This window comes from Pelophylax lessonae (assembly GCF_965119305.1).
Source record: "Pelophylax lessonae genome assembly, chromosome: 3".
Taxonomy (NCBI): Eukaryota; Metazoa; Chordata; class Amphibia; order Anura; family Ranidae; genus Pelophylax; species Pelophylax lessonae.
Genome location: NC_138770.1, coordinates 283,363,231 through 283,383,315, shown reverse-complemented (window position 1 = coordinate 283,383,315; position 20,085 = coordinate 283,363,231). Strand labels below are relative to the sequence as shown.

The 20,085-nt window shown below is 48.7% G+C and overlaps 1 protein-coding gene across 4 annotated transcripts in view; it reads right to left on the bottom strand.

Annotated features, from left to right (window-relative positions):
* The window catches only part of ATP11B (ATPase phospholipid transporting 11B (putative)), a 358,393-nt gene that overhangs the window by 95,939 nt on the left and 242,369 nt on the right, over nucleotides 1–20,085 (bottom strand). For all 4 annotated transcript variants that reach the window (XM_082249614.1, XM_082249613.1, XM_082249612.1 and 1 more), the window contains exons 24-25: nucleotides 16,303–16,430; nucleotides 8,907–9,045 (exon numbers count right to left, since the gene is read on the bottom strand). In XM_082249614.1, the coding sequence (XP_082105740.1) occupies nucleotides 8,907–9,045; nucleotides 16,303–16,430 (267 nt within the window). The remainder of the gene's footprint in view (nucleotides 1–8,906; nucleotides 9,046–16,302; nucleotides 16,431–20,085) is intronic.

Sequence of the window (20,085 nt, the reverse complement as noted above, 5' to 3'; positions counted from 1 at the left end):
GGAAGCGGATCACCGGATGTCCCCATTGCAACCACTAAGCACAGTGGATAGGAAGACTCCAGACAGATCTTTGCTATGCCCATGTCATATTTACCAAATGTGAGCGATTTTATACTTTTAACCTAATACTCAGAGCCTACTGCACTCCGAGGCGTCTTGTCTTTTTATCTTTATCACTTTCAGAGCAGCTTCTCCTCTCCAGTGCTGCCGAAGTGCAGTGTCTCACCTAAAGCCTGCTGTATTCCACGGAAGCGCCCATACAACAAACCCTTTTTCTCCTCCTCGAAGGTAGACCCCATCATGCCCAGCACCTGCATGCAAGTCTGGAGGGATGACCACCTGCTGGACAGCAGGAGACTAATTTCAGCCTGCAATTTATGGATCTTGTCCAGAGGAAGGAGCACTCTGGCTAAGGCCAAGTTCTGAGTAAGATCCAGCTAGTCTAGCTTTGTGGATGGAACCAGAACAGACTTCTGAAAATTCAGAATCCAGCCGAACTCCTGAAAAGTTTGTATGGTGATTTCTAGATTTTTCACCAGAGCAGTAGGAGACTCGGCTCGCAGAAGGAGGTCATCCAAGTAGCCCAGTACCGCGATCCCCTGTTGGCGTAATACTAGTACCGGTGCTAACACTTTTGTGAAGACCCTAGGGGGCAGAGACAAGACCAAAGGGTAACGCCACAAACTGAGAATGCTCCTCTCCCAAGAAGAAGCGGAGGAAGCACTGGTGACCGGCACATATTGGAATGTGAGGTAAGCATCCTTGATGTCGATGGAGGCAAGAAAATCCCCCTGATGCAGGGATGCCACCACCGCACAAATAAACTCTATCCTGTACTTCTGCACCCCCACAAAGCAGTTCAGCGCCTTTGAGGTCCAGGATCAGACCTCATTAGGATCTGAATAAAAACCCTGAAAACTGAAGTGGGACAATCACTCCTTGAAGTAACAGGTCTTATACCACCCCAAACAGACCCTGGAGAAGCCTGCTCTCGGCTTGCCAGACCAGGGTCGTTCAGGTTCCTCCAGAGGAGCCCCTGAAAGGCTCCGAGCCCTGGTCAGTCGACCCTGAGGGACGAAAAAACAACTTCTTACCAAGTCTACGACGAGGTTCCTTGCCCTTAAGTAGACTGCGGAAGAAAAGTTCTCTTTCCCCCTGTGAGACCTTTAATGATGTCAGCCAGGGAGCTTTTTGCTAGCCCGTCGCCCAAAAACCACCTCCACCCGGGACACAAAGGGTTCCAGGACCGCCTTCAGTGCATTAATGGATGGTTGGGACCCGGGGGGGGGGGGGGGACGCAGCCTCAGAGAGGGGGTCAGGGTCAGGTGAGAAGATGTACTTCAAAGACTCCATGAGTCACTAGGGGGATCCCACAAAGTGTACAACACTGCAAAGGAAAAACCCCCACCGCAATGGCAGCACCACCCGGTCGCCAGGCACAAGGCACTAAGCAATCCTAAGCAGAGAGGGAGAGAACCCCACCAGACGATGAGGATGAGGAGGGGCTCCCAATGCCGGAATGGCCACCCACAGGGCTCCACTGTCATGGCCACCGCTATTTTCAATGACAAGACACCGCAAAATGGCCGCCGGACTACACAACCATGGCCTCCGTGCAGAGAAACACACAGGCTACAACAAAATGGTGGCACCACGAGGCTCCCAAGGACCAAGGAGGGATCCATAGGCCTCAAGGACAGGCTGAGGCAGGGCAGGGGGCCCTGGCAGGAGCCCCAACCAGGTACAACCCCCCCTGCATAGCCGATCGCCGGCGGACACCCCCTCATCGCCAGCATAGCGCCCCGCCCCCACCCCAGGAGGTGCACCAGACCACCCACACTGCCCCAGCAAAGGGGAGGTAGGGTAGAATGGGGGACAGATGAAAGGGGGGTGCCTGATGGGAAGGAGGGGAACCCAGGGGTGAGACCGTCCAAAGGAAGGGCCCACCTCCACCCCAAAACCCTCCAGGGGGAGAGGGGGGAACAACTACTCACCATACCAGGCGGGCACCGCTCCAGACAGAACCCCTCGCTATTTAAGTGGGGGAGCTGTCGGCTAGGAGGAATGCTGCGACTCAAGCCGAGACCCGATCGTATGCAACTTTGCAAGGCGTTTAACTCGCAGGCCAGCCCCGCCCGGTGGGGCTATGTCGTGGCCGCCGGGGTCCGCGGTCACACGCGCGGGCTGCTTAGGGAACAAGCGGGAGCTCGCCCCCTATTGGCTCACAGGCTAGTGACGTACCGGTACGTCACTTTGCCTGTAAGGGGCTGACCGCCTCCATATATATTCGTGCGGTGGTCGGCAAGTGGTTAAGGCACTGCCGCACAGAGAACTTTGCGGCCAAAGGAGACATCAGCTGATGCCAGAACATCAAGTTTGTAAAATTTGGAAAAGGTGTGCACTGACGACCAAGTCGCAGCCTTGCACACCTGGACCACCGAAGCCTGATGCCGGAAGGCCCAGGACGCACTCACCGCTCTGGTAGAGTGCGCCTTGACAGGGAAGGGTGGAGCCAAGTGAATAGGCCTGTACAATCGTCTGTCTGATCCATTTAGAAATGGTTGCCGCAGACGCAGCCATACCCTTCCGAGGTCCCTCAGGAAGGACAAAAAGAGACTCAGACTTCCTAAAGGATTCAGTGGACGACAGGTAAACCTTGATCGCTCGGACAACATCCAAAGAATGTAAAGCAAACTCCTTTAGGATGCTTAGGATTAGCACAGAGCGAAGGCAAAACAATGTCCTCATTAAGGTGAAAATCAGAAACCACCTTAGGAAGGATAGACTGGTTAGGTCGCAAGACCACCTTATCCCTATGAACCACCAGGTAAGGGGAACGGCAGGACAGGGCCGCAAACTCCGACACTCTGTGGGCAGAAGTGATCGCCACTAGAAAGGCAACCTTTCGCGACAGCAGAGGCAAAGAAATCTCCCTGATGTTTTCAAATGGAGGATGTTGCAAAACGGACAGAACCAAGTTCAAGTCCCAAGGAGGTAAAGGCGCCCGCCGAGGAGGGGCCAAATGACCCAAACCTTGAATAAAAGGTGCGAATCAAAGATTTTGACGCCAAGGGGCGCTGGAAAAGGACAGCCAGTGCAGATATCTGGCCCTTAATCGTGGTCAACGCAAGGCGCTGGTCCACACCAGTTTGCAGGAAAGCGAATACCCTCGCCGAGAAGGAGCGAGGAGGGATGCCCCTGGATTCACACCAGGCAAAATAAGCCTTCCAGGTACGGTAATAGATCTTACCAGATGAGGCTTTCCTAGCCTTGAGCCGAGTAGAAATGACCTCCGATGAGAGACACCTGTCTCTCAGGACCTGGCTTTCAACAGTCATGCCGTTAAAGCCAGCGACTGTAAAGCAGGATGGAAGATCGGTCCCTGAGACAGTAGATCGCCTCGTAACGGTAGCCGCCATGGAGGCTCGACGGCAGTTGAATGATGTCTGTGTACCAGGACCGGCGCGGCCAGTCAGGGGCCACCAGAATCACCAACTTCGGTTCCGAGACCAACCTGCAAAGGAACCTGGGAAACAACTGAATCGGGGGAAAGGCATATATCAGATGATACCGGTGCCAAGGCACTAGAGCTGCACGATTAATCGTATGAAAATCGCGATCTCGATTCACCCCCCCTGACTATCTAAGCCTGACATATGCTCGATTCTCTGCATAGCTGCATGCTGTGAGGAAGCAGAGAGAACGGCTGTGGGAAAAAAAAAAAAAGCCTCCCGCAAACAAATGCCTATCAGCAAGTCTCCCAGTAACTATAAACAAAATGATTACATTGTATCTTTTCCTTCCCTCTGCCAGGGAGAAAGGAAGTTTAACCTCTTAGGACTCTTTCACACGGTCCGCCTCCGCAGGCGGATCCGTGTTGCTCAGCGGGGATCGATCCGCGATCCCCGCTGAGCCGGGCGGATGACAGCTCCATCTCCGCTTGCAGAGCGGAGAGGGAGGTGTCTCAGCACCCGCTGCCCTCTATGGGGGATCGGAGGAGAGCGGACCGCTTGTCCGCTCTCATCAGATCCGCTCTGCTCCGATTACTGAACGGATGGAAAAATAGGGTTTCCATCCGTCCAGATTTCAGCACAGGATCGGATGCGGATGGCAGCGGGTGTCAGCGGAGGTGTCTCCGCTGACACCCGCTGCCCCATAGAGCTGCATGGAGGATCCGATCAGATCCGCCTAAAAAACTGACAGGCGGATCTGATCGGACCGCCCGTGTGAAAGAGCCCTTAAAGACTAAACCTTTTTCTGACACTGGTTGCTTGCAAGTTAAAATAATTTTTTTTTGCTAGAAAAGTACTTAGAACACCCAAACATTTTATATATTTTTTTAGCAGAGACCCTACAGAATAAAATGGTGATTGTTGTAATATTTTATGTCACACTGTATTTGCGCAGCAGTCTTTCAAACGCAATTAATAGACTTTAATGAATAAAAAAAAAACGTAACAGTAAAGTTATCCCAATTTTTTTTTTGTTACACAGAGAATCGTGATCTTTATTCCAAGCTAAAAAATTGTGATTCTCATTTTGGCCAGAATCGTGCAGCTCTACAAGGCACCACCAGCGCATCCGGGGCGTCTGCCAGAGGATCGTGCGTTCTTGCCACGAACCTTCCCACCTTGTTGTTTAGCCGGGACGCGAACAGATCCACATCTGGGGATTCCCCATCTCACACACAGCATTTGAAACACCTCCGGGTGCAGGGACCATTCCCCCTGGTCCAGGGTCTGACGGCTCAGATAATCGGCCTGCCAATTCTCCACACCCGGAATGTGAACTGCCGAAATCGCCAGGACATGTGTCTCAGCCCAAGACAGAATGCTGGTCACTTCCTGGGCCGCCCGGGCACTCCTGGTGCCCCCTTGGTGATTGATGTAAGCCACCGCAGTGGCATTGTCCGTCTGCACCCGAAAAGGGTGGCCCCGAAGACGATCCGACCAATGGAGCAGGCACAGCCTGATCGCTCTCAGTTCCAAGATGTTTATCGGCAGGGAGGATTCCTCCACTGACCAAGTGCCCTGGGCAGACAGGGTGCCCAGACGCCACCCCAGCCCGACAGGCTGTCATCCGTGGTAATCACCGTCCACAGCAACGGCCGGAAGGACTTCCCCTCCGCTGCGGCCGGAGACTGGAGCCACCACAGAAGATCCACTCTGGTTTGGCGACTCAAAGACACCCTCAAGTCCAAGGACTGAGGAAGCCTGTCCCATCTGGCCAGTATCTCCGCTTGGAACTGTGCAAACTGTATCGCCTTGAAGGCTGACACCATCAACCCCAGGGACCGCATACAGGTCCTGAGCGACGAGGACTCGTTGTCCCTGAGGGACCTGACCTCGTCCTGCTGGGTCCGGAGCTTGTCCTCCGGCAGAAAAACCTTTGCTTGGGCGGAGTCCAGGATCATCCCCAAATAGGGGAGACGAACCGAAGGAGCCAAAGTCGACTTCTGAACGTTGATGGTCCACCCAAACTCCTGGAGCGTCTGAACCGTAGTGGACAGATCGCGCAGCAGGCTCTGACTGACACTCGACCTTAACAGGAGATCGTCTAGATATCCCAAGATCGCAATGCCCTGTGCCCATAACAGGGCCAAAACAGGAGGCCAGCACTTTGGTAAAAACCCTCGGAGCCGAAGCGAGACTGAAAGGTAACGCCACAGACAGACAGTGTGCCTCCGCGATTGCGAATCGGAGGTACCTCTGATGACCCTCGAATATGGGGATGTGTAAATATGCATCCTTGAGGTTGATAGAATCCAGGAAATCTCCTGGGCTCAAGGAGGCTACCACCGAGCGGAGCGATTCCATGCAGAATTTTTGAACTCGCACAAAGCGGTTCAGAGCTTTCAAGTCCAGAATTGGACGCACCTTGCCCTCCTTTCTGGGCACAGTGAACAGATTCGAGAAAAACCCCCTAAATCTGTCCCGATGTGGCACCGGGACGATCACCCCCTGGGCGAGAAGATCCTGAACCGCCTGATTAAGATCTTGCAAACAATCTGGGGTCAAATGAAAATTTGAGGGAAAGAACCTGGCCGCGAAAGGAATTCGATCTTGTAACCCGATCTAATGATTTCCTGAACCCACCTGTCTGGAATCCGGAGCAGCCAAGGTTCGAGAAAACCGTGCAGACGTCCCCCCACCCCTGGAATGGGTGAGGGCGTCCCTTCAGGTCGAGGCGGACTGGGCTGCCACTCCAGCCTGGGCGGCCTTTGACTTGCCCGCCCAAGGCTTCCTCTGGCCGCCATGGCCTTTAAATGGTTTCCCCTTGTCCTGTGCCTTGAAAGCACGAAAGGACCCCTTGTTCCCTTTAAAGGAAGGGCCCCGCTTACCGCGGAAGAACTTACCCTTTAGGATTCTGGGACAGCAGAGTGCTCTTGCCCCCAGTGACTCCTTTAACCAATTCGTCCAGGGATTCCCCAAAAAGACGAATCCCCGCATAAGGGATGTCAGACACCGTCTTCCTGGAAGTCTGGTCAGCTGACCAGCTCTTCAGCCAAACCAAGCGACGATTAAGCACCGCGACACCAGACAGGCGTGCGGCCAAAAGGGCCTCATCTAAGGCCGCGTCACACAGGTACATAAACGCCTGACTAATCCGGTCCACCATCTCCAAAGTAGTAGTGGGGGCAGAGTCAGCCACGAGGGTGCACCTAAGCACCTTGGTCCAGTCTGCCACAGCCTGAGACACCATGACAGAGGCGAAAATAGGTTTCAGCAAGGAACCCGCCACCACATAGGCGTGGCGGGTGAGGGATTCCAACCTCCTATCCGTAGGGTCCCTGAACACCGGAGAATCCTCAGTGGGAACCAGAGTGGCCCTGTTCTATCTGGACACTGTGTGATCCATCTTAGGGGCCACAGACCAGCGCGAATCCGTAGGAGACGCAAAAGGGCAACAAGGTTGAAACCTTTTAGGCACCACAAAATTGCACTTCAAAATTGCGCCATTGTTCATTCCCCATTTCGTGAAAATCAGCGGGACAAGGAAACACCTGCGCCGCTTTTTGGGATCTGCGGGTCCCAAAAGAGGACCGCTTACCCGGAGGGTTGGGCTCATCCTCCAAATGTAGTGTATCTTCCACAGCAGTAATCAGCGCAGACATAGCAGCGCGTTCTCTGGTCGTCCTGGGGGGGGGGGGGGGGGGGGGAATTCATCCCCCTCCTCGTCCTCCGCCTCCCCTTCAGACAGGGAGGAATGAGACCCCTCAAGGGGTGCACTATCTAAGGCAACCATATAAGACTCAGAATCAGAAGAGTGAGAAAACTTAGGCCTTTTTCTAGAATCCCGTTCAGTCATCAAAAGATCCACTTTGGACGCTAAAGTCGCAAGTGCAGCAGTAAGTGTAGATGATTCAGAGGAACCTGAATCATCCACCAAAGCTGGGGGAAATTTGCTGTCCTGGGACTCCATAAACAATTTTCATGGCGCAGGCCCTTTAAATCGCACGGCGGTCCCACCGCAATACACCGCTAGTAAGGACTACACAGAGACCCCTCAGGCAGGAATAAAACTGATAGCCAGAGATATTCCCCACAAAAACAGCAAGAACAGACCAAGAACAAACAAGTGTTACCACACTGGCTGACGATCTCCTCTGTATGAGAAAGGAAGTGATGTCACACCGCATGAAGCTGAACAGGACTCAGGCTAAGGGAAAATTGCTGCCCATAGAAAGTAATGGGAGGCTCCGGGAACATGGCCGCAGACATGTGCATAGAAGAACACATTGCCACGCGCAAGATGGCGCCCGAAGGCGCCAAAACACACTACATAGAGAGCTGCAGAAGTGCCCATAGTGAAGCTAAGCAACTGCCCACACCTAAAATGGCGGACCCGCGGTTTTTACACCGCAGCGGGACGCCCATGCATGTCTGCACCCAAACACACCACAACAGTGTTACCCAGGGTAGGGACCCCCACAACCCCCCATATTGCGTTCTAGACGCGCTAGAACCCCCGCAGGGATCGGGAGTAAGGCGAGCCCCAGAAACACACAGACATGAGGGGATACCACAGACCTAGCAGACTGCCATCCCCAGACAGAGGCCCCACACAGAACGTACTAACCGTACCAGATGGCGTGGGCGCCTCTCCTCCAACGCAAGCCTCCCACCCCAGTCGGTGGGGGTGCCGTCAGCCAAAAACGCAGGACTCTAGCAACGCACGGAACCGCGGTTGAGATGTCCAAGCTTTTGTCCCTGAGGACAGGGACTGGTCATTTGCGAGGCCAGGGCGCACGCATAGCCTGCTAAACGCTCGATGGCGGGCTGGGATTTCATAAGGCCCTCTGTCCTGGAGCACCAGGATGACCAGTCCAACTCCCAGCTCTGAGAACGCCGTAGTCTTCCGAAAAGCTGACTAACTAGGCGCAGGAACAAAATAAAAAGCTAGTAAAAAACACTTAGCATGAAATAAAATAGAAAAAGGCTGAGACTGTAGCCCAGCACAGGGAGAGCCTATCTTACTCCTAACTAGGCAGAAGACAAACTGAGTTGGGAATGCTGATAGCAGGGGGGTATTGGACCAGTGGGACAGCCCCCATAGGTGTGTCTATGTAAATTACTTTGTTTTTAACAAGTCTTATGCCTAGCTTGCTCCTATGGATAAGAGGTCAATACCCATTGGTGAAGACTGAATAAGTGGGCGGCGACGGTCAGAGGACGTAAGAGAAAGGGAGTATACCCCCTGGGACTGCCTATGGGCGTAGCCAGATTCTTTTTTTGCCTAGTATCCTGTAGGGGGCAGTATAATCCAACGGTTATGAAGATCAGGAGCTGTGTGTGTCAATGAACGTAAGAGAAAAGAATTGATAAAAATAAAAAAGGGGTAATATTTATTTACATTTATAGCACTATTTCCTACAATAAAAGAGCACAAAGAAAATTGTTACATACCTGGCCATTTCCAAGAAGAGAAGTATCTTCTCCCATCAGAAAATATGACCCAAAAAAGAAGATAAAGGCATGCCCAAAGCCCAGAAGGGTCCAGTAAAGGAAATGTTTAAATCCAAGCAGGGCATTTTTACTAATGTCTCTAGGAAAATTACAGAAGGACAAGCACATTAGAAATGGCATCATTCGACTGAAACCACAATGGTTCATATACGTACATTACTAAGGTAATCCAAAAGATGTGTCCAAACATCTGCATCAGCTAAACCAGGGATTGCATTACTACTGCATGATGTTTTAACATATAACAATATGTTGGTACTGAAGACTTGAAAATCATATTTAAAATCAAATAAGAGCTTCTTTTCAGAATGAAATAAGATTTTTGTAAGAACTTACCGTAAAATCGGTTTCTCTGATGTCCATTGACAGATGCAGCCTCATCTTCATGAGCTGTGTGGGTTATGCTGCCACCTGCAGGAGTAGTCTAGGCAGTACGTTAGTACAAAGTTTTAGCATATACACACCCACGGGCTGTCCCTCCAGACATAACACCCACAGACACAGCCCAGCACTTCAGTTTAGTTGCAAACAGTGAAGACACAAAAACCAACCCCATCAGAGGGGCGGGTGCTGTGTCTGTCAATTGACATCAGAGAAACAGATTCTACGGTAAGTTCTTACAAAAATCTGGTTTTCTCCATCGTCCATTGACAGACCCAGCCTCATCTTCATGAGCTTTGTGGGAAGTCCCAAAGCAGTATAGGCATGAGGGGTGGGAAAACGAAACCAGACAGTAACGTAAACTCCAAAGGCTAAACGTAGCCAACTGGGTAACAGGAAGCTCAACCAAAACAACATGAACTCACCCAGGTAAAAGACCCCTAAGAGAATAAGAGAAAAACAAAAATTCTCTTATGAAACAGCAGCCTGCAAAACCTTGCGGCCAAAATAGGCATCCGAAAAAGCCAACAAATCCACCTTGTAAAATTTGGTAAAGGTGTGCACAGACGACCAAGTCGCTGCCTTACAAACTTGTACCACCGAGGCCTGATGGCGAAAAGCCCAAGAAGCACTCGGCCCTCTAGTAGAATGAGCCTTCACAGGGAAAGGAGGAACCTGACCCTTGAATGAGCCTGAACAACCGTCTGCCCGATCCATCTCAAAATGGTCGCAGCAGACGCATCCAAACCTTTGCGAGGACTGTCCGTAAGGACAAAGAGAGTCCGATTTCCTAAAGGACTCAGTAACCGTCAGATAAACCCTTATTGCCCGAATCACATACAGAGAGCGCAAGGCAATCTCCTTGGGGTGTTGAGGCTGAGGACATAAGGAAGGCAACACAAAGTCTTCATTAATATGAAAATCCGACACCACCTTAGGAAGAAAGGACAGTTTTGGCCGGAGGACCACCAAATAAGGCAGACAGGATAGCGCCGCCAATTCAGAAACTCTGCGAGCAGAAGTGATAATCCCCAGGAACACAACCTTCTGTGACAAGGAAGGCAGAGAAATCGCCCTAATATTCTCAAAGGGAGGATTTTGAAGAACAGACAAAACCAGATTGAGATCCCACGTCGGTAACGGGGATCTTCTTGGAGGAGCCAGATGACGCACCCCCTGGATGAAAGTGCGAATCAAGCTATTCGTAGCCAATGGACGTTGGAAGTAAATAGGCAAAGCCGACACATGGCCCTTTATCATTCCAACGCACAGCGCTGCTCAACCCCCATTTGTAAAAAGGCCAAAACCCTAGCTACAGAAAACAAGCAAGGGTGCAGTCGCAGCGAATCCCACCAAGAAATGTACAATTTCCACAAACAATGATAAATCTTCCTGGAAGTCGACTTCCTGGCCTTCAAGAGTCAGAATCACCGAGTTAGAAAGACCTCTATCCTTTAACACCTTGCTTTCAACAGCCAGGCCGTGAAAGCCAGCGACCGTAAACAAGGATGGAAGTTCGGTCCTTGAGATAGTAGATCTTCCCGCAGAAGAAAATGACCTGGAGGATCCACGACCATCTTTACCAGCTCTGCGTACCAAGACCGCTGAGGCCAGTCTGGGCCACCAGAACGACTGGAGAGCCTTCCAACGCCACCCGGCGAAGAAACTGTGTCAGGCGTATGAGCGGAGGAAAGGCATAAATCAGCTGATACTGGCTCCAAGGAGCCACCAGAGCGTCTGTGGCATCGGCCAGGGGATCCTGAGACCTGGCCACAAACCGCTGAACTTTCCTTTTGAGGCAGGACACAAACAGATCCACGTCCGGGGTCCCCCACCGGACACACAGGAGATGAAACACCTCCGGATGAAGGGACCAATGCCCTTGATCCAACACCTGACAACTCCGGTAATCCGCCTGCCAATTCTCCACACCCGGAATGTGGACCGCGGAAAGAGTCGCAACATTGGCTTCCGCCCAAATCAGAATCTCCGGCCAACGGTTGGAAACCTTTCCAGCAAAAGGATACTGGCGTTTAAAGCGTTTTGGCACAACACAGGCTTAAAGCGCCGCCATTGGTCATTCACAATATCGTGACAAGTGTCGGGGAAAAGGGAAAATCTTGCCAGCTTTTCGAGACTTCTGGGAGCCGAAAGCCAGCCGCATCCCTGCCGGCGTTGGCTTATCAGCCAATTTTAAGGTATCTCGTACTGAAATAATCAGGGCTTCCACGAAAGCATGTTCCCGCGCTGCAGCTGAAGAAGACAGGTCTTCTTCACCATCTGACTGCGAGGACATCGACCCCTCAGGTAGGGAAGCGTCCAGGGCAACCACTTCAGCCTCTGAATCAGAGGACACCTCCATAGATGGAGAAGGCAGCGACCGTTTACGGCTATCAACCTTTTTCAGGACTAAATCAACTTTTAGACGCCAGGCTTACCAGAGCTACTGAAATCGCAGCAAGCGACTGCGATCCGGACTGTCCAGGAGTCGCACAGAGTGGGTCTGAGGTTGATATCACTGTTTTGGACTCCATAGTACTATTTGCAAAAACCGGAGTACTGTCGCTTTAAGAGCACCGATCGCGGCATCCACCACCAAACAGCGGTCTGCAAGGAAACCCTTTAAACCAAACTGACAGCAGAATGTGCAAGGATATGTCCGCGGGGTCCCCAAAGTACTGTACCACCTCAGACAAACCGTCGTCACAGGAAGCGACCTCAGTCAGTAGCAGGAAACATATGTACAGGAAGTGATCTCATACTGCTCAGCATAGCACAAGAGCTACACAAAAATGGTTGCCCATACAGATCAATAGGAAGCTCAGGGAAAATGGCTGCCCCATAAAAGTCTATGGAGAAAAAAAAATCCCATTGCCCACACTTAAGATCGCTGCGCCCATGGTGAGCCATGCGGCCAGGGACCGACACATGGAGGCCTCAGGAACCACAACCGGGGACAAGCAAGCCCAAGGTACCATGTCACACACACACACACCCCCCCAGGGCGCCAGGCGCTCCAGACACACAGCCACCGCAGGAACAGGGAAGGGGGGGGGGGGGGGAAGGATAGGCCACATAGACCGGGCAGGCCAGGGGGATCTTTTGGGAGGCACAAATCCCATTATCCCCAGGAGAGGGACCCACATCTCCCCCAAGGCCAGCAGGTGCAAAGGGGGACACATTTACTCACCATACCATGGACTGGGTGGGCTCCGCTCCAGGCAGACTGCCTCCCACCTAAAGTGGGGGTGCTGTCAGCCGAGGAATACGCTGCGACTCAGGGTGTTCCAGGTCGTTGTGTCCCGGCGAGGCATCCGCTCGCAGGCTCATCCCCATCCGGAAAAGGGGCACTGTCGTGGCTAGGCCTAGGTCGGGACTATAACCTACTCATGCTCGTAGGCCTGGCTGGGGGGGGACCATAAGGATCTAGATTATCCAGTGCGAAGCCCGAGCCGGCATTTTTGCTTGTAGATCAACAGGAAATTTCTTTCCTGAACACTGAAGCTAGCGAGTAAAGAGAAATAAAAGAAAATATTCTGAAAAGAATATTAAACACTAAGACCAGAGCCCCAGCAGGAAACCTAGGTTCTACTCCTTCTCTAGGCAGAAACAATAGACTAAAGATGTGTATAGACTAAAACTTTTACTAACGTACTGCCTAGACTACTCCTGCAGGTGGCAGCATAACCCACACGGCTCATGAAGATGAGACTGCGTCTGTCAATAGACAACAGAGAAATTTTAGATACAGCAACCAGTGCTCTTGGATGCATGGCAACAAGTTACAAAAACAAAATTTCAATGAATTGGTCATGTAATCTGTAGAAGAGGACCAAAGTTGACAAAAAAAAAAAAAACAGGCCAATTTTCAGCTTTTAGTGCTGTCCCAACGCTGTATGTACCCAAATTAAATGTTTATCAATTCATTTAGACAGTTAAAGCTTTTTTCTGGTGGTATTTAATCACCACTGGGTATTTTATTTTTTTGCTAAACAAACAAAAAAAAGACAGAAAATTTTAAATTAAAAAAAAGTTTTAGTTTCAGGTAAAAAATGAATTCTTCTCCTTCACTGACATGCGCTGATAGGCTGAACTGGTAAGCACTGGGGAGGACTGACAGGCATTGCCAATGGGGAAGATCTCTCCTGTGAGGAAAGCTGCTCATCAGCTCTCCTCACGTGCTGTCAGTGATTGGACACAGCTGATCACATGGTAAGGAGTCTACGTCATAGGCTCTTCACCGAGATCAGTGATGTGGTTTGTCCAACGAACACATCGCATCCCGGGGGCAAGCACAAGTGGGCTGTTCTGAAGGATGTCCTATGACGTCCAGTCAGAACAATAAAGCCTCCACCCGACCATCATTCTGCTATAGGACAGGCGGGAAGGTGTTAAGCATATGTTAAAGACAGCTTCACCTCTTGGTAAAGTTTTCCTTTAATTTCCCTTTAATTTGATGATAAATGTAACAAACTGTCATCAATCTAATGATGTCCTCTATTCAGCTCTGCCAGACGCCACACAGCCTTCTCAAAGAAAGCCTCCAACGACTTATTTTGCTGTGTGTTACTGTCCCATTCAGTCCTATGGGATGGCCATACTTCACAGAACCACTGGAGGCCTGAGTACTGTTATCCCATAGAAAATCGGAGGAGCCAGCAGGTGATCATCTTTGCGAAGATGATGTTGTCATTTAAGGTTGGCTGTATTCTTTTGCTGAATAGAGCACCTGTAAGTCCTGTAACTCCACATGAACAAAGTCTGCTCTAAAGAAATGCCTCTTCCAGAGAGAGTCATCTGTAATGTTTATGATAAAATGTATCAGATGTGAATACTTATGGAATGCCGCAATAATGCGCTGTTTCAAATATATTTCACAAACTGAGGAGTACTGACCTACTCTGTGGCCTGCATACCCGCTCCACAGTGTTATAGCCGATTAAATAGTTTGGCTTTCATTTACAGGCTGGCAGTTTTTTTTTTTTTTTTTTTACAGGATTGGGTTGGTGGCTTTAGGACAGAGTTTTTGCCAACATTTTAGGGGGCCTCAATTGCAGGCACTGACTACCCTAGGTGACCACACATAATATTCTGCATATGTAATACTACAGATAATTGTCAGCGATTGTGGATACACTATGGGATATAGATACATCAATGGTATCATGCCCATTTCTGGGTGCTAGGGCCCAAGTGTCACAAAATAAGCATCAAAGGACCACAGGTTATGCACCAGGGCTCTGCCCATTTGTGTTATGAGTGTAAACTCACTGCTGGTCATTTTTGGTTTGAAGAGCCTGGTAGAAACAAGTACATACATCTGGATGCCTGATTGCAATCTGATTCAGAACAGTTTAAGGCTGGGCACAGCCAAGAAGATAGCATTTTCACAGTCAGCAATTGCAGTCCATGTATTCCTCTTAATATAGGTTTACTGTGAATGATTTGTATATTCTTGCTGAAAATAAACTTTAGCAGTCATCCAAAAATTCCACACAACTGGATCACACACACATCACTAATGCAGAGTTAGCTACTATTCCAAAATTGGGATTTTTGGTTTACCTTTAAAATTATTTTCTTAGAGTACAGGGGTCACAGAGGCATTTATATTTAGGACTACTTAAATTATACAGCCATGTTCGGGTGAGTGGACACTGGCCAAAAAAAAGCTGGAATCCCAGCCCAGGCATAATCCCACCCATGATAAACTAAGCCTGTATTGTAGCAGGCAATGAGGAACATGTAACAGGGGAGGAATCGCTGTGTTCTGTGAAGCACTCCAGAAATAAGATTTTACAGACAAATCAAAACTACTCATTTCTTAAAAGTACACAGTAGGACACAGAAGGGTTCATATTCATGACTACTAGGGATGTAAAACACTGAACAAGAAGGGCAGGCAATACAAGGCCAAAACAACCAAATTCTAAACCAGAACAGGTGAAAACCCCACTTAAGTGTCAGACCTTTAGCCCAAAGCCAGGTGACAGCTAGAACACCTGTGTGGCAGTCACCCTAAGCCAGAAGGTCAGTATGGCAAGACAAATTCCCAATACTTGCTGTGCCTGGGTGGAGAAACTAGCGACGACTGCTGTGCAGTGCTTTTAAGCAGAATAGTGTTGAACAGACTAGGACCATTGGTGCAGTCTAACAGTTCCCCCACAATGTGGAGCCTCAGGAGCAGCGATGCATGCGTGTAATCGCATGCTGTGCTGGGGGTAATCGCATGCTGTGTCAGACCACCCCTTTTGTGCTACGCTGCGACAACTGCCTGAAAATGCCCTCTGCCTCGGGGGACTGGCACCTTCCTCCACTGACATTTAGCTGTGGGGCCCACAGGCCCAATCATCACTTCACTCATCACAGCTGGTGTGCCTTACAGGACCCTTTCAGGACCTTTTAGGGACTTGACTCCCCTGCATACACTGTACACCACCCTGCCCACTCGGGCAATGGGTACAGGGTACACTGTAGACCATGAATTGCAGCCTGCAGGATCCAGCGCCAATCAGCAGACATTACAGGCCCTGCTCTTGAATGCTGGATTTGGGTACAGTCCCCTCTTGGCCTGCTAGCCATAGCGACTGATCTGGATGAATCCCACCTCTGCCCCATAAAGGGTATAATGAACAGGGTAGAAAGTATGGGAACTGAGACCACAAGAGAGATCTTCTGAGGGACACAAGAAAGCACATTCATCACCTAAGGACACTGTTCCAAACTGAGGCTTAGCTAAACTAGAAGGTTTTCCCGTCTGGGTGGGGATTCCTGCCTTTTTTGACCAGTGTCTATTCACCTGAAGATAGCAGCATAAACCAAGTAGTCAATTATAAACTCTCCGTTGTCCTGTGAGGTACAATTAGAAAGGAGATATTTACCCATGTTCCAAATATATACAATCAAGCAACAAAAAAATGTATACTGCTAACAGAAACAGGGTAGATGTACTCACCTATAGAGACCAGGTTTTGTGTGCAATACATGTGGATGTACATGTTGCTCAAAGAGACTGTACACCAGGATAGGTAAGGAAGTGAAACAAATATTGTACAAAGTCAGGTACACACTGTCATACAGTGTCTGCAAAAACAAACAGGAAACTGGATTAAAAAGTAGCAATTACTTCAAGAATTCAGTAATATGCTACACTGTCTTCCTAAAGGAGCATTACTGTACATTTTATACTTCAGGAGTTTTATCTACGTCGAGGATTGGGAGATTTTCTAACAGGCAATAACCTAATCTTTTTCTTTTTAAAATACAGAACTGTATTTATCATCTTTTAAGTATCAGAGGTGTGACACAGGTTAAAGTCGGGGGCAGATTCTAAGCTTTGCATAAAGAAAGCAATTGTATTGTCAGTATAAATGGATTTTGATTACTTTAATACTTACATTTATTTTTGATGTGGCTCTCTTCTATTTAATAGCTTGCAGTCCCATTGCGATTACAGTATTTTATAGACAGATTGGCAAATTCTGCTAGTAATCATGCGTATACAACAGGGAATGTGATTAGCTTCCTTGTCAAAGGACTGCTAAAAAAGTTCAGTTCATCTTATAAAGGGTATACGGTTTTCAGTTGGGAGGGCCCAGTTCCTAGACTTGCACTGGGAGTGATCAGCATTGTCCAATAGTATGAAGCAGCACCTCATATATAAACGAGAAAACATGGCTGCCCCTAGTTACAGGTGTATCTCATAAAATTAGAATATCAACAAAAAGTTAATTTCAGTAATTCCATTCAAAAAGTGAAACTCATTTTATATAGATGCAATAAACAGTGTGATATATATCAAGCATTTCTTTTAATTTTGATGATTATGGCTTACAGCTAGTGAAAACCCAAAATTCAGTATCTCAGAAAATTAAATTATATAAAGGCCAATAAAAAAAAAAAAAAAGACGATTTTTTAATATGGAACTGTTGGCTTACTGAAAAGTATTTCCATGTACAGTATAGTATGCACTTAATACTTGGTCAGGGTTCCTTTTGCATGAATTACTGCATCAATGCGGCGTGGCATGGAGGTGATCAGCCCATGGCCTTGCTGAGGTGTTATGGAAGCCCAGGTTGCTTTGATGGCGGCCTTCAGCTCATCTGCATTGTTGGTTCTGGTGTCTCATCTTCCTCGACAATACCCCCACAGATTCTCTATGGGGTTTAGGTGAGGCGAGTTTGCTGGCCAATCAAGCACAGTGATCGTTAAACCAGGTATTGATACTTTTGGTGGTGTGGGCAGGTGCCAAGTCCTGCTGAAAAATGAAATCAGCATCTTCATAAAGCTGGTCAGCAAAGGGAAGCATTAGGTGCTCTAGAATTTTCTGGTAGAGGGCTGAGCTGACTTTGGACTTAACAAAACATAGTGGACCAACACCAGCAGATGACATTGCTTTAGGGGTGAATCTGTGGGGTATTGTCAAGAGGCAGATGAGACACCCCAGGCCCAACAATGCAGAAAAGCCGAAGGCTGCAATCAAAGCAACCTGGGCTTCCATAACACCTCAGCAGTGCCAGAGGCTGATTGCCTCCATGCCACATCGCATTGATGCAGTAATTTATGCAAAAGGAGCACTGACCAAGTATTGAGTGTATACTATACATGAACATACTTTTCAGTAAGCCAACACCCCTGTATTAAAAATCTTTTTTTTTTTTTATTGGTCTTATGTAATATTCTAAATTTTCTGAGATACTGAATTTTGGAGTTTTTACTATCTGTAATCCCTCAGCATTAAAAAAAAAAAAAAAAAAAAAATGCTTGAAATATATCACTCTTTGCATGTATTGCATCTATATAAAATATAAGGCATTCACATTTTGAAATGGACTGAAACAAATTTACTTTTTGATAATATTCTACAGTGGGGGAAAGTATCTGATCCCCTGCAGATTTTGTAAGTTTGCCCACTTACAAAGAAATGAAGGGTCTATAATCTTTATCATAGGTGTATTTTAAACAGAGACAGAATATCAACAAATAAATCCACACAAAACAAATGCTATAAAATGAAGTTGCAGTTCAGTGAGTGAATACATTTTGTGATTTAGTACTTGGTGGAGAAACCCTTGCTGGCAAGCACAGAGGTAATGGAATTTTTGACTTCCCGTAAAAACCTCTTGTCATTCTTGACCATTGGGCTATACTGCCCCCTACAGGAGTAGGGAACTAGGCAGAAAAAAAAAAACTTCTGGCTACACCTATGGGCAGTCCCAGAGGGTATACTCCCTCTCCCTACTATAGTCACACAGTTTTGTTACAGGCAGTGTCAGGAGAATTTTAACTCCACAGAGGGGTGGGTGCTATGTCTGTCAATGAAAATCAGAGAAATGGATTTTACGGTAAGTCAAAAATCCCATTTTCGCTTTCCTTCATTGACGGACACAGCTCCCGTCATTCTTGACCATTAGGATGTCCCAAAGCAATGTTAAACATGAAGGATGGCAAACCGCAAAATATTCCCAAGGCTAAACATTAGCCAACCAGGCAACAGGGGCTCAACTAAAACAACTGGAGCCCACCTGAAAAAAGGGATTTTTTACTTACCGTAAAATCCATTTCTCTGAGTCTGACGGACGTAGCTGCTGCTTTAAATCATAGACGAATGGGTAATAAGCCCCTCCCACTAGGAGTGACCAGGTAAAGCCGAAGGCTTTAACAAGCCCAGGGGGGCGGGGTCCCTTGGTTATTACCCCTGGTATCACCGTTGCATCTTCAGTTTAGTTGCAAGCAGTGAACAACCAAAACCCAGCTCTTCAGAGAAAAGAGGGATGGGAGCTACGTCCGTCTGTGGACTCCGCAAAATGGATTTTACGGTAAGTAAAACGTCCCATTTTCTCTTTCGTCCACTGATGGACATAGCTGCTGCTTTAAATCATAGACAGATGGGACGTCCAAAAGCAGTAACCACTGAGGGGTGGGGAATGGACAATCTTAAAAGAATGCAATTCCCACAGCTAACATAGCCAACTATAGAACATGGAGCCCAACAAGCAACAACTGGGGCTTAATTATTGTAGCAAAACCATAAAGGAGAAGGAAAAGTAGACTGCTCCTTAAATGGCGGCCTGCAAAACCTTGCGGCCAAAGGACGCATCCGAGGATGCCAACACATCCACTCTGTAAAACTTGGTGAACGTATGTACAGACGACCAACTGGCCACCTTGCAAACCTGCATCACTTACGCCTGATGGGGGAAAGCCCAAGAGGCACTCAACGCCCGCGTAGAGTTGAGCCGTGAAAGGGAACGGAGGAACCTTGCCCTTAAGAGAATACGCCTTCGCCACCGTCTGCCTGATCCATCAAGAGATGGTCGCCGCAGACGCAGCCTGACCCTTACGGGGTCCATCCATATTCACAGAGTCCGACATACGAAAGGACTCAGTAGTCTGCAGATACACCCGTATCGCCCGAACCACATCCAAGCAATGCAAGGCAATTTCCTTAGGATGTGAAGGTTTCGGACAGAGTGACGGAAGCACTATGTCTTTGTTCAGATGGAAGTCTGAAACCACCTTAGGAAGAAACGACGGATTAGGCCGTAACACTACCTTATCCTTGTGTATTACCAGATAAGGAGAGCGGCAAGATAGCGCCGCTAGTTCAGAAACCCTTTGCGCAGAGGTGATAGCCACCAAAAAGGCAACATTCTGCGACAAGGCAAGCAAGGCAATGTGTCTTATGTTCTCGAAAGGAGATTTCTGAAGAACCCATAGAACCAAATTAAGGTCCCA